The following is a 12,298-nucleotide window of genomic DNA, read 5'->3' as shown; positions in this document are numbered from 1 at the left end:
CGCTATGAGCGCATGAGTTTAATGTTTGGTGAGTTATTTAGTTGTATTGTGGCCATCTTCCCACTGCTGCCTTGATCAGACGTCAGATGACACTGCTCCTCTCGTGCGGATCGGCCCTGCCAATACACCGCGCGGAGAACAAAGGCTTTGAAGTGCCAGAAATCTTTGATGCCAATGCATTACCCACGCAGTTAAACCTTTGAGAAAATGACAGAAAGATTCTTCAAAACATCCATGAGGGGATTGTTTTGATCATCTCCAGGGTGAAAAAGAATGTGATCTGATGCTTGCAAATCAGTTTAGGGTTTTGGGGTCTGTGTTAATCTGTAGTGCTAGATGTTAAGTCAAAGTCAGCGATGACATTAGCTTAGAAGAAGTACCCCGAAACGTTGTATATGGGGAGCTGGTAGCAACCTAACACTTGCTTTCCTGTCAGAGAGGTAACTTTGTAGTACCTTGCTGAGGTTGTTATGGAAATATCAACTCTCAGTTAGATGTAGTTTTCAGGCAGGGGTGACAAACTCGGTTCCTTCTCTGAGATTTAAGACACTCCAGAGCTACAAGGTTGTTGTGACAATTTGCTCCCTGTGAACAGCGCTTTCTTAAAACTGAGAGCAGCTCAGACAGTCGCCTGAGGGTCTGAGCTGTGTGTCAGGGCCGCTGTCTCAACGGAGCCTGGGTCGGCCACAGGAAAGTTGACACAGTATTATGCAGACATCTCCCAGCCGCAGCAGCTGCCTGGCCATAGAGGTAGTGAGAGGGCTCGTGGAATAATGTTAATTGGCACTGAAAGGCAGAGTGTGTGCTGTCCACGGATCCTGACAAAGCTGATACATACAGTAGCTTCATTCCTCTGTCTATGCTGCACGTGGCCTTGTTTAATTTCTGAACTACTTCAAGGTCTTCTTCTGTGAGAAAACCTTGAAGGAAAGTTTGACATTTCAGAAAGTATACTTATTTGCTTGTACATAAAATATAAAGCTACAGCCCACTAACTTAGCTTAGCATAAAGACTGGAAATTAATGCTAATTAACACGGATCACGTCACATTATTACGAAAAAAGAAGTGTAAAAACAACAAATCAATGTTTTACAGGGATGTGTCAGATTACTTCTTGGCTCTTCGCAGTTTCCATGCAACCAGCGAAGACAAGAGGAAGTTCCTGGTCCCGACCAAGAAATAGTCTGGCACATAACACTCATAAGTCATAACATAACACATAACAGCCATGTGTTCATTTACCCTTCCGTTTTTTGTACTAATGACACAAACAAGATAACGTGTTGATTAATGAGCTTTAGACATGCTGTAGGTTGATTTTTATACCTTTGGACAGAGCCACTCTAGCTGTTTCTCTCTGTTTCCAGTCTTCATGCTAAGCTAAGTTAGCATGGTGCTAATGATAGTTTCATCATTAGAATTAGAATCTATCCTCTCATCTAACTCTCGACAAGAAAACCAATGAGCACATTCCCCAAAATGTCAAACTTTCCCTATAAGAACGCGGCACAGTTCCTAAAAGAAATGAATACAAATTAAACATTACTCAGTGGATCTTTTTTCAAAGTACCCTTGTCAAAAGCCGAGCAGAAACCAACCAACCAACCTCAGAAATGATTAATTCTCTGTAATTATTAAGTCAGCTATGTAGGCTACAAGTCGTGACTCTGCCTTACCTTGACCTGAATTTTGAAGTGAACAGTTTTAAAAGCCCTGCTCTGTATTCAAAGGGCCATCCTGCCAGGAGTTCTGTAATGGTTTAAAGTCACAGGTCATATTGAACTACAGTACCTCCAGCAATCATGGAGGCAGCAAGACAGGGCCACGCCGTGCTGGTAATCTAATGCAGTGTGAGAGCTTTTCACACGGATGCTTTGCTTTTTGAGGCATGATGTCACTTTTCTTGCCACATATTGCAAGTTGTTAAAGCCTTTCCTCGTCTGGAGATGTGTTGTGTAGAAACACTTGTGCAGACCGCATTCAGGCACGTGGTAATGCATCAGCAAGCATGAGTGCTGGAGGGTAAGCCAGTTGAGTAAAAATAACAGCAGGATTTGGGAAGCTCTGGAGAGTTAGGGTGGGACTCGGATGAAATTGCTGGGTGTGTTTTTGAGCAAGACAGTGGAGAGTGTGTGTGTGTGTGTGTGTGTGTGTGTGTGTGTGTGTGTGTGTGATGAGTGATGTACATCCTAGATTTTACTGGAGCAAAGCTATGGTTGTGGTCAGACGAGTCATCAGGGCTGGTCAAAGACCAAAAAAAGCCTTTCACCTCAGTACAGTACCCAGACTTTGGTGTTTTTAAGATTCATTGTGTTTTTCAGCATGCACATAAAATAAAAAATAAAATACCAGTGCAACCATTACTCAGGAGCAGAGGAGGGTGACATTTTCTTAAATTGACCCCAAGACTATTTACTGTAAAAAGTGTCAGAAGTTTTGTTAAACAAAGTTAGAACTAAGTTGAATACCTGCAATGTTAAAGTCCAGTACCAGAGAAGCTCTCTGCTGTCCCTCCTCCCAGCGCCTTTGTTTCATCAGCTGTATAACTTCCCTCCATATGCTGAGAGCAGAAAATACACAGCAAATCACAAATCTGTTTTTCCAAATCTTCTCTGGCAATCGCATACCTGACAACAGATTGCAATCTTGGAGCGTCATTGCGATAAGGGGAAACTGATTTAGTATTTGTTACCAGTGGTGTAGTGGTCCCTGGAGAAGTGGGTATACTCTCAGTTTTCACCTTTTTTTTTTTTTTTTTTTTTTTTAAAGTAGTCCAGAAAAAGCCCTGTTTTAGAAACAGTGACATGTAAGACTATGATTTAGTTTACCCAAAATCTGTCATTTCTACTTGCTCACTATTATAAAATGATCATGACTTGATTAGGAGCAGTTTGTAGTTACTACTGGTCACACAAGCAGCCTGGATGAATGTAAAATGTATTTATCATGAGGCAAACATGGTGTTATCTCTTCTCCTCTAATTGTGCAGTCATATTGCCACTGGCAATTTGCCAGTAGTTTAAAATAATGATTAATTTGGAAACCACCTTAAAACTTACCTCAGAATTATGTCTTCCATCAACTGGGGTGGCACACCGCCGCTTGTGTTATTTCTTCATCTGTTGTTTGGTCTGCTGCCGTTATCGTAGTCAAGTGGCACCGGCACCTGAGTTTTTTTTTTGTTTTTTTTCACTGGCACCTGAGGTATTAGCGATATTTTCCTCGGCATGACCCGCCCTACTCTGCCTCTGATTGGCTCATCAGTCCTCATGCCTAAAGTTAACCAATCTAATCAGTGAAAGCAGCGAGTACCAGCCAATTAGAGGCAGAGGAGGGTGGGTCATGGCTTCACTATCCTTGAGGAAAAAATGGGCAATCTGGCTCACAGATATTACTGAATGGTGCGCATCAGGGGGGATTTAGAAGTGGGTATACGCAATGCTGACTGAAAAATAAGTAGGTATACGCCGTATACCAGCGTATACCCTGGACTACACCACTGTTTGTTACGGTTTAATGTTTATTCCAATATAGAGAGCTGTTTGTGGAACTTACTGGACTCAGAGTCAGATTATGTGCAGTGAAAAATAGAGCAGTACGCTACATAAATATGCATATGCAAACATACATGTGCAAAGAGTGATTTCCCCTAGGCTTTAAAGTTGAACTGATATTTAAAATGTTCTCACTTTTTCTGCAAGGAAACACTGCTGCTATTGTGCATATTTCTAAGATTTTCAAAAGAGGATGAAACTGTTTTTGGAAACTATAGTTTCATGCCTCTTTGTTGGTGTTTCCCAAGGCTGCAGCTTCTAAGAGACATGCTGTCAACTTCTGCTCCATGGTGTGCTATTGACTGGAACGTGTCACAGCCCTGTAAAGCTTACAAACGTTCACAAAAGTACAAGGTAGAATTCATTGTCATTCTTTCCATATACAATATTCAGTATACATAGAAATGAAGTTGCCTTTATTCAGTGCTATGATTCATACAATGAGAATAATACAATAAAAAAACAGAAAACAAGACCAAAGAAATCCACACTAAAAACAAACAGCAAATATACAGCAAAAATAGATTTTAAGTTAAGTTTGACCTGAAAAATAATTCATATTACCAAAAGAAAACACATGACAACATAAAATATATGATAAAAATAAAAATACCAAAAAGAAGATGAAGAATATAAGCTTTATATTTTCTACAAGGAAAGTAGCTCAAATAACGTAGGTTAAACTGCTTTACGATAAGAAAATAGATGTGCAAACGGGCACAAAGTCAAATCTGTAAGAGCAGTAAAGTAATATATAAAATATATTGCATATAACATAATAACATGTTCACACACAGAATTACATATTTGATCAAAATGCAGAGAAATATACAGTAAGTACAAAGTAAGGAAGCTGGAGTGTGAAATGCATTCTGGGCAGGAGAGAAAACTGGAAGAGGTGTGTTTGTGTGTGTGTGTGTGTGTGTGTGTCTGTGTTAGAGTTTAGATTCTCGGCCCAAGCCCGAGCCCGACCCGAGCCCGACCGGACCTCGGGTCGGGCTCGGGCCGTTATTTTCTGCCACATCCTCGGGCCGGGCCAAGCCCGGGCCGGACCGCGCCTGGGCCGGACCCTTGATCAAGCAATTTTTTTTTTTTTTTTTTTTTTTATCCATTACCTTATTATCCTATTTGGGTGGGGAGATAGCTATGCCATAATCAGAAATATTATAAATATATATATATATAGGCTATATAAAAGTAACAAATGTGTACAAAAGTTAGGCTGCAGTTACAAAATGCAGCACGTGTCATGCGCGGAGTCTCCTCCTCTCGCACGCATCATACCGGGAGCTTGAAGATGTAAAGAAAAAAAGAAAAACAGGAGAATTAACTTTGAGCAAGTGTGGAGGAAAGTCGGAGGTATGGAAGCAGTTTAAACAAGTCGTGGGCAGTGACAACAATATGTTGTTCATCATTGTTTCTTTTTTTTTTTACGTTTCTTCACTCGGATCCACTTGCGATCCGTTCCATTCTAAACAAACAGCGCAGTTTACATGCTTAGTCCTTGTTGTATTATTCTAAACAGATTTCTGCAGTTCAAACAACTCTGAATTGTAGTTGAGAACGTCAGTTATAACGGCCCACGTATTAAATAATTGTCGGGTTTAAATCGGGCTCGGGCTCATAATTACAGTTAATGTTTCGGGCCGGGCCGGGCTCGGACACAACGTGCTCGGGCTCGGGTAGGTTCGGGCTTGATTTTTTGGGCCGATCTAAGCTCTAGTCTGTGTGTCTGTGTGTCTGTCTGTCTGTCTGTCTGTCTGACAGGGGGACAGACAGGGTGACAGATAAAGAGAGAATTAATCGGAAAGACTGAAAGACAAACTGCACATTTGATTTGCGCATGAAAAGCAATACTGTGCACCACAGATAAGCTTTTGAAACAAACAAGCCATCTGATCTGGGTGCGCTTTTCAATCTCACTCTTGGAGAGACACAAACATTTCTTTGCGCGGAATTAACCTGCCCCCTTATCCGGGGGTCGTGATGCGGAAAGGACCCCGCTGTGCGGGGTGGAGCCTTTGATGACGATATCAACACTCTGTCATTCTCTCGGTCATCCTTGGCTGAGCCTGTGAGACACCTGGCGAACTGAGGTGGACTGAAAGCATAAATAGGGATAATAATAATAGGTAAAATGTCAGTGACAGGTAGAAACAGAAAGGAGCAGGAGATGGATAACAATGGGGAAATCCAAGGGATGGCAGTGAAAGAATATCCTCATGACAGCCAGAAAAGTCAGTCAGTTGGCCACTTGGTCTGTCAATCATGTTGTATTTTAGGCAGGTAGTCATTCACTCATTCAGGCCCCTCCTCAGTCTCTCTGTAATTCAGTCAGCTAGTTTGTTAATTTGTCAGATCGTTTGTCATTCAGTCCACCAGCCTGACGGCCAGTCTGTCATTTAATTTGTCGGTCACTCAGTCAGCCAGTTGGTAAGTTAAATTAAGACTTCATAGTCAAAATTTACCTTAATCGTAAAAGGTTAAAAACAACTTAGTTCAACCATAATCTCAGCTGCCCTTTTCAGACAGACAGATAGCAGTAAGTAAAGAGCAAACATCTCTGTCATTTCTGTGTGTGCTTTGGTCTAAAACATAAGACGCCAAAATCACAGATACCAATTGGCAGATAGAGACTCAGAACAACAAACAGAAACTGGCAATACCCTGTCTGATAGACAGATTGATAAACAGACAAACACCCAGTCAATCGCATCCAAACACACACATATAAGCACTCTGCCTGATAAACATACAGCTTTATGAAACAGCTCTGTAGTATCTTTGTGTGCCCTGGTCTGAAGCAAAGTCTGGGTTGATTTTACTTGCGTTTGTGTGTGTGTGTGTGTGTGTGTGTGTGTGTGTGTGTGTGTGTGTGTGTGTGTGTGTGTGTGTCCTGTCTGGCCAAAGAGAGAGAGAGAAGCATCCATCAGCACTGTGTTGTGACCCCAAACTCACACTCCCCTGACTATGTTTGGACAGATGGATCATCACTGCACCACTCACATTTGACAAACGTGCTTGTATGAGAGTCGGTGCTTGTGTGTGTGTGTGTGTGTGTGTGTGTGTGTGTGTGTGTGTGTGTGTGTGTGTGAGTGAGTGAGTGAGTGAGTGAGTGAGTGAGTGAGTGAGTGAGTGTGTGTGTGTGTGTGTGTGTGTGTGTGTGTGTGTGTGTGTGTGTGTGTGTGTGTGTGTGAGTGAGTGAGTGTGATACAATGCCAGCGTTTATTCAGGAGTGTATTCATTATGTATAGTGTAATTCAACCATCATGAAGTCCCCCTCAGATAAAATCAATAGTGGTGTTAATATGATCCTCTCTCCACTCGTTACTGCAGGAAGACTTCAATTGATTAGTTAGCTGACACCTCAACTCCCACAATGCAAAGATCCAAAGGTGTGTGTGTGTGTGTGTGTGTGTGTGTGTGTGTGTGTGTGTGTGTGTGTGTAATACTGTCTATACCCAGCTGAATGTGCCATTATATAACTTACAAAACTATGCAGCAAACAGCTATTGACTGTCTGAGCAAATCCATTATACAGCATGACATTTTTTTCCTACAAGTAGACTTTGCATCTGCATTATTATTCTTCTACGTTTATGGAGGAGTTCGACATCTAATATGTTGTCTTTAGACACGAAAATCGAACATGCCGCACATTATTTCTTTGCATTAGATTTGGCGTAAAGACAAGAATTATAACAATAATATGATAAATATTTTTGATTACTGAAAATATGAAATATTTCTGTTTGAAAGGTTCTGGCAGTTGTCTAAAATATTTAGCATGTGAGGATTTACACAATGAGCATGTTGATGAGTAGAGATTCAATCGTTTTTACCTGTTATGGTTGTCATGAAAAGATGTGTGTAATGTTTTGTCTGTTTTGTCTCTGCCTTCTCAAAATTTGAAGGAAAGAACATCAGAGCTCATCACTATGAAATACTGCATTGTACTGTATTATCTGTTCTGTACATTTCAAATGACAACATTGTTTACGCCAGAGACAGAGAAAGAAGTAGGAGTGGTAGCAGGAAGAGGATGAGGAGGTGGTGGAGGAGGTGGTGAAGGAGGAGGAGGAAGAGGAAGAGGAGGAGGAGGAGGAGGAGGAGGAGGAGGAGGAGGAGGAGGCTTGTACTAATGCCCTGGAGATGATTTAGAGTTTAGACTACCGAACAGCACAGAAAGCTCTTCCAGTTTTCTCCCACAGGACCAGTCGGTGGCTTGTGGTGAGTTAAAGAGAAAATAGGATCCACCAGAGATCACTTCAGGGGAATGAAACAACAGTTGAAATGGTTTGGTTTTAAATCAAGTCGCAGCTGCCTGTCTGTGCTGTTAAGGCATGATGCAAATGCATTTGTGGGCATAAATCAGGTTATTTTTTCATTTTTTAAATGTATGGCATTTTATATATTTATCGTATTTACAGAATTATTTACAGTTCTTCATCGTTTCACCATGTAGTGACAGGTTTGCAATGCAATGCAAATACAGAGAGGAAAGTATTTTAAAATTAATTCAATCCAGATGTAGAAAGGAGGCAAAAACAATGGTTCAACAAAGGTTCACTTAACAGTTTGACTCTGATATTAAATATGCAAATATGCAACCAAAAATGTATTGGACATTGTTTAGATGCATCATCAATTTTGCTATTATTATTAAAAAACAATTGTATTTTTTCTGTTGTTAAATTGGGGGTACCCTGTTTAGGATTTGACCATTAGTAGCAATATGGAGCAATTTCTTAATGATACGGTCCCCACTTTGTATCACACACAACAACGCACGTACATGTGGGCAACGCAGTATATATTAATGTCGCTGTTTTCACGCTATTCCACCAACTGATTGGTGGAGGTAATGTGCAATGAAGTGTAGCAATGCGCCAACAAAGGTGAGGAAGAAGAAAACAACAAGCTAGCAAAATTAAATAGAAACACTGCACAAATGAAAATAATAAAAAGTTTTATATGGAGGGAAATATATTGAACACTTTTGTTTGACATCAAGAATTAACAGAATGTGCTCTGGTGGTGCTTTTGTTTTTTTAACTTGAAGTCGCCACAGGGCACCTTAAATATTAAATTCAACTACAACTGAAAGGGATTTAAAACACCCTGTGAATCGGTAAAGCAAGCAGAAGGTTGTGTGCACTGCAGCGCTGTTACAGAGGGAGCGAGGTCAACAAAGAGCACACAGCTCGGTGGCCTCGGTTCCTGCTCCCGTCAGCCAGCCCTCTGCGTGCGTGCGTGTGTGTGTGTGTGTGTGTGTGTGTGTGCGTGCGTGCAAGCGCGCGTGTGCTAGGGACGAACACATTATGTAGAATACCACAGCCCTTTCAGATGGCACGCACAGACACACAACTATAAAAACATCCTTAATCTCATTTCCTACACCAAATTCCCCTCTGTGCTTAGCAGATTATAAAATATTTTCCCTAAGTGAATGCAAACATAAAAGTTTATAAGACTGAATTAAAAATGACAAGAGGAATGTCCAGGCTAGAGACTACCTGGTAGAAATGACTCGCTCGCTTTCAGCTGCAACAGGTAAAATGGCTTTTTTGCGAGGAAAAAAAGAACCAAAGACTGTCAAGGAAACTTGCAGACAATGAAAAGTGACATGTAAAATGACATATGAGGTTGACTAAAGAAAAGCTGCAAAGTAGCACAGAAGCTGATGGGAGAGCCGTCAAGCCGAAAAGGGAAAAAGATCAGAGAGAGGCAACTGGCACTGGCTGTCACTTGCTTTCCCTGCTGTGGATGACAGGTGTTTTACATTACTCAGTGGTTGAAGGCAAACCACATATCCACGCTGCCTGTGCGTTTATATACTGGACTTTAAATGAATTCCATATAGGCCCCAAGGTCATGGAGCCTATTCCTGCACACTGAAGGTAGAATAAACTTTCCATCCAAGGAGAAAATTAAATAAAACCACCACACACACTCACAGCATTAGGGTTTTCATTTGAAAGCAGGAGTAGAGAGTAGTCCCTGATGTTCTAACATACTTTTCCATATTTTGTTGTCTTCCCACAACAACATGGTATTAATAGTTTTTGCTTATTTGCAACCCACCATTCACACTAAATCAACTCTGCCATGAAGGGAGGATTGTTTTGTTCTTGCTCTACAAAGCACTATTTTTTTCCCACTGACTGGACAACAGATGAAAAGCCTATTTCACATGCAATAAAATAATAAGAATGCTCCACAGGTTCGATTACAGAATACATTTTCTGTTGTAAAAACGTAAGCAAAGCAATGCCTTGCCATTACTAGCACTTTACAGCTGAGATACTCCGTATCTTTACTCACTCTGCCACACATAGTGCTCAAAATGTGGTATACAGGCCTATTCTTCTGTTCCGCACAGCATGAATCATTCTTGGTAATAGCATCACATAAATGATTAAAAAGCAATGATGTAGATGGTCTAGACTGCTCATCAATTCACCCTCACATAGGAAAGAAATCATGAACAATTGAGTTGTGAAAACTGCTTTGTTGTTCTTGCGGTGAATGACTTTTCTGGGAAGCATGAATCTGCACTGAGCATTATATAATAATCACATCCAGCAATTTGAGGACTTGGTTGTGAATAAAAACATATCAGATTTACAGCAGCTATAGGATTGAATTGACCCACAAGGAGTGCTGTGCAGAGCTGCTCCAAAGATATATCAGTCACATATTCACACAAACAAATGGACTCTTAATTATGAAAAACACATGCATGCACATTGAACTATTGCTGCCCTGTATTATTACATACGAACAACAAAGCTAGTGGAAACAAAGACATGCACAAAAGGCACACCATTTCAGATATTCAGATGGGTAGTGTTTGTGGCTTTCGGGGCGGTTCCCGACAGACATGGGTCATGACTGTTGGCCACCGCCACCCTCAGTCGTCTTTCCAGTATCTTTTCTGGCATTGACGCACAGTGGGTGCAGAACTGAGAGTCAGCCAGCGCTGCCTGAGCGTGTTTAGCGCCCATGCAGGCTATGCATATCGAGTGAGGGTCCCTGCCCGAGATGGATGCCCCACACGACACGGGGCACAGGCGGTATACAGCCACACTAGACTTCGGTTTCGACCCTTTGGCGGGGGACGCTGCCGAGGACGTGGTGACTGGAAAGGAAGCAAAACAGCGTAAATATACAATCTTAGCAGGCGCGTCGTGACACGTTAGCTTGTCGGCAAGATTAGCACACAGGGTTTAACCCGAGCTTACGTTACCGTCGTAAGACGTTAGCTTACTCCAGGTACCCGGTCCGGCTAACAAACGAATGCTAACTAAACCCAGGGATGCTCGCCGTAACGCCCCAGAGGGTAAAAGAGTTACACAGCTATACAAACGATAAAGAAATACCGACTAGCTGACAGAAGAGCAGTTCGCCTTGATGCGGACACTGCTTTCAAACTGTGTAACCACAAGGTAAAAACTTCTTAGGAAGTACTCAGCAAATCCAGACTGGGTCGGGAACTGCGTTCGGCGACGTAGTCCTTAACGGTCCGTCTATGAACTGTTTAGCAGATAACCAACCAAACTAGCCTAGAAGCGCTGAGGGAGCTTAGTATAGTTTCTTCACAGGAAGAAAGCGACAATGATTTGTAAGGAGCTGGTCGACTGTGATTATATGAGGGGGCGTGGCCCAAGCACAGTTCGACCTGTCTGTCACGGACAGACATGGTGTCATTGGAGCTTCCATAGTTGGTCACGCCGAGGCGATTCACATAGTGAAACACCGAACGAAGTTAGAAAAAGAACACAAAGACACATTAGGTGTTTGATAATAAAAAGCCATGTCTGATTCATGCACAGATATACAAACGTAAGAGGTGAGAGGTCTCCTGGAGCACAGCATAACACTTCCCCCCCGATCTGTCACACTCTCTCTTCTTTGCACCTCTCTCCCTAGTTCACTTTTCAAAAGGATTTATTTTTGTTGCTCATCTCCCAGAGTAAACCCCTTGGTGATTGTAGCGAGGTGCTATGCTGTATCAAGGTTTTCAGCACTTTGATTAGAACTAATGTGAAATTAGTCTTTGTTTAATCCCAAAACTGTCTTTCAGGTGTGTCTCTCCAATGCTCTTGGTCCCTGAGGAGGAGTGAGCTAAGCCCAGGCCCCCATGGGATGCCCTGTTACCCAGCATGCACTGCTGCTGCTGCAGTGCATGCTGGTCCTGCGGCCCGGAGGCGTGGCCAGTAGAAGAGGGCCGGTGCTGCTGCCTGAATCGCCTTGTCACAAGACAGAGCACCCGCTCATCCCACACTCAGGTAAACATGTACACACATCAAAGTGACATCATGGATTTGACTCGTTAAGTTATTATTTCCCTCCATAATTATGTGAACTTCTCTGTATGCTGTATGTTGTTCATTCATATGCTCCCTCTCTACATCCATTTCTCCCTCCCTCCGTTCCTTCACTCTAACCTTCATCACATTGTTTCCTCCATCGACTTCTCTTTCCCTGCCTTCACAAGGTTAGATTTGTAGACCGTATACAGAGAGGTTCTGGATCATTTCATCAGAAAATCTCACTGTTGATAAGAGACCGAAACACTCTTGGACACATGCTGTCAGCTCTTAGTTGTAAGCAAATTGATGACCAAAGAAAGAAAAAGTACAGAAGTAGAGTAACTTGACATTTTTATTGGTTATCTAGTTAGCAATTAGCTGTTTGTCAGTGGAATACCCTCCTGGCAACAGCTGCAAACAAGATACG

The 12,298-nt window shown here is 42.0% G+C and overlaps 1 protein-coding gene across 3 annotated transcripts in view; it reads left to right on the top strand.

Moving 5' to 3' along the window:
- The window catches only part of sema5a (sema domain, seven thrombospondin repeats (type 1 and type 1-like), transmembrane domain (TM) and short cytoplasmic domain, (semaphorin) 5A), a 114,555-nt gene that overhangs the window by 19,706 nt on the left and 82,551 nt on the right, over nt 1-12,298 (top strand). For all 3 annotated transcript variants that reach the window (XR_004897039.1, XR_004101977.2, XM_031282102.2), the window contains exon 2: nt 11,643-11,847. Coding sequence is in view for 1 of the 3 variants with exons in the window: in XM_031282102.2 (XP_031137962.1) it covers nt 11,700-11,847 (148 nt within the window). In the remaining 2 variants the exon portion in view is untranslated. The remainder of the gene's footprint in view (nt 1-11,642; nt 11,848-12,298) is intronic.

The sequence above is a fragment of the Sander lucioperca genome, chromosome 1 (genome assembly GCF_008315115.2).
Source record: "Sander lucioperca isolate FBNREF2018 chromosome 1, SLUC_FBN_1.2, whole genome shotgun sequence".
NCBI lineage: Eukaryota > Metazoa > Chordata > Actinopteri > Perciformes > Percidae > Sander > Sander lucioperca.
This window is presented reverse-complemented; position numbering and strand designations above follow the sequence as displayed.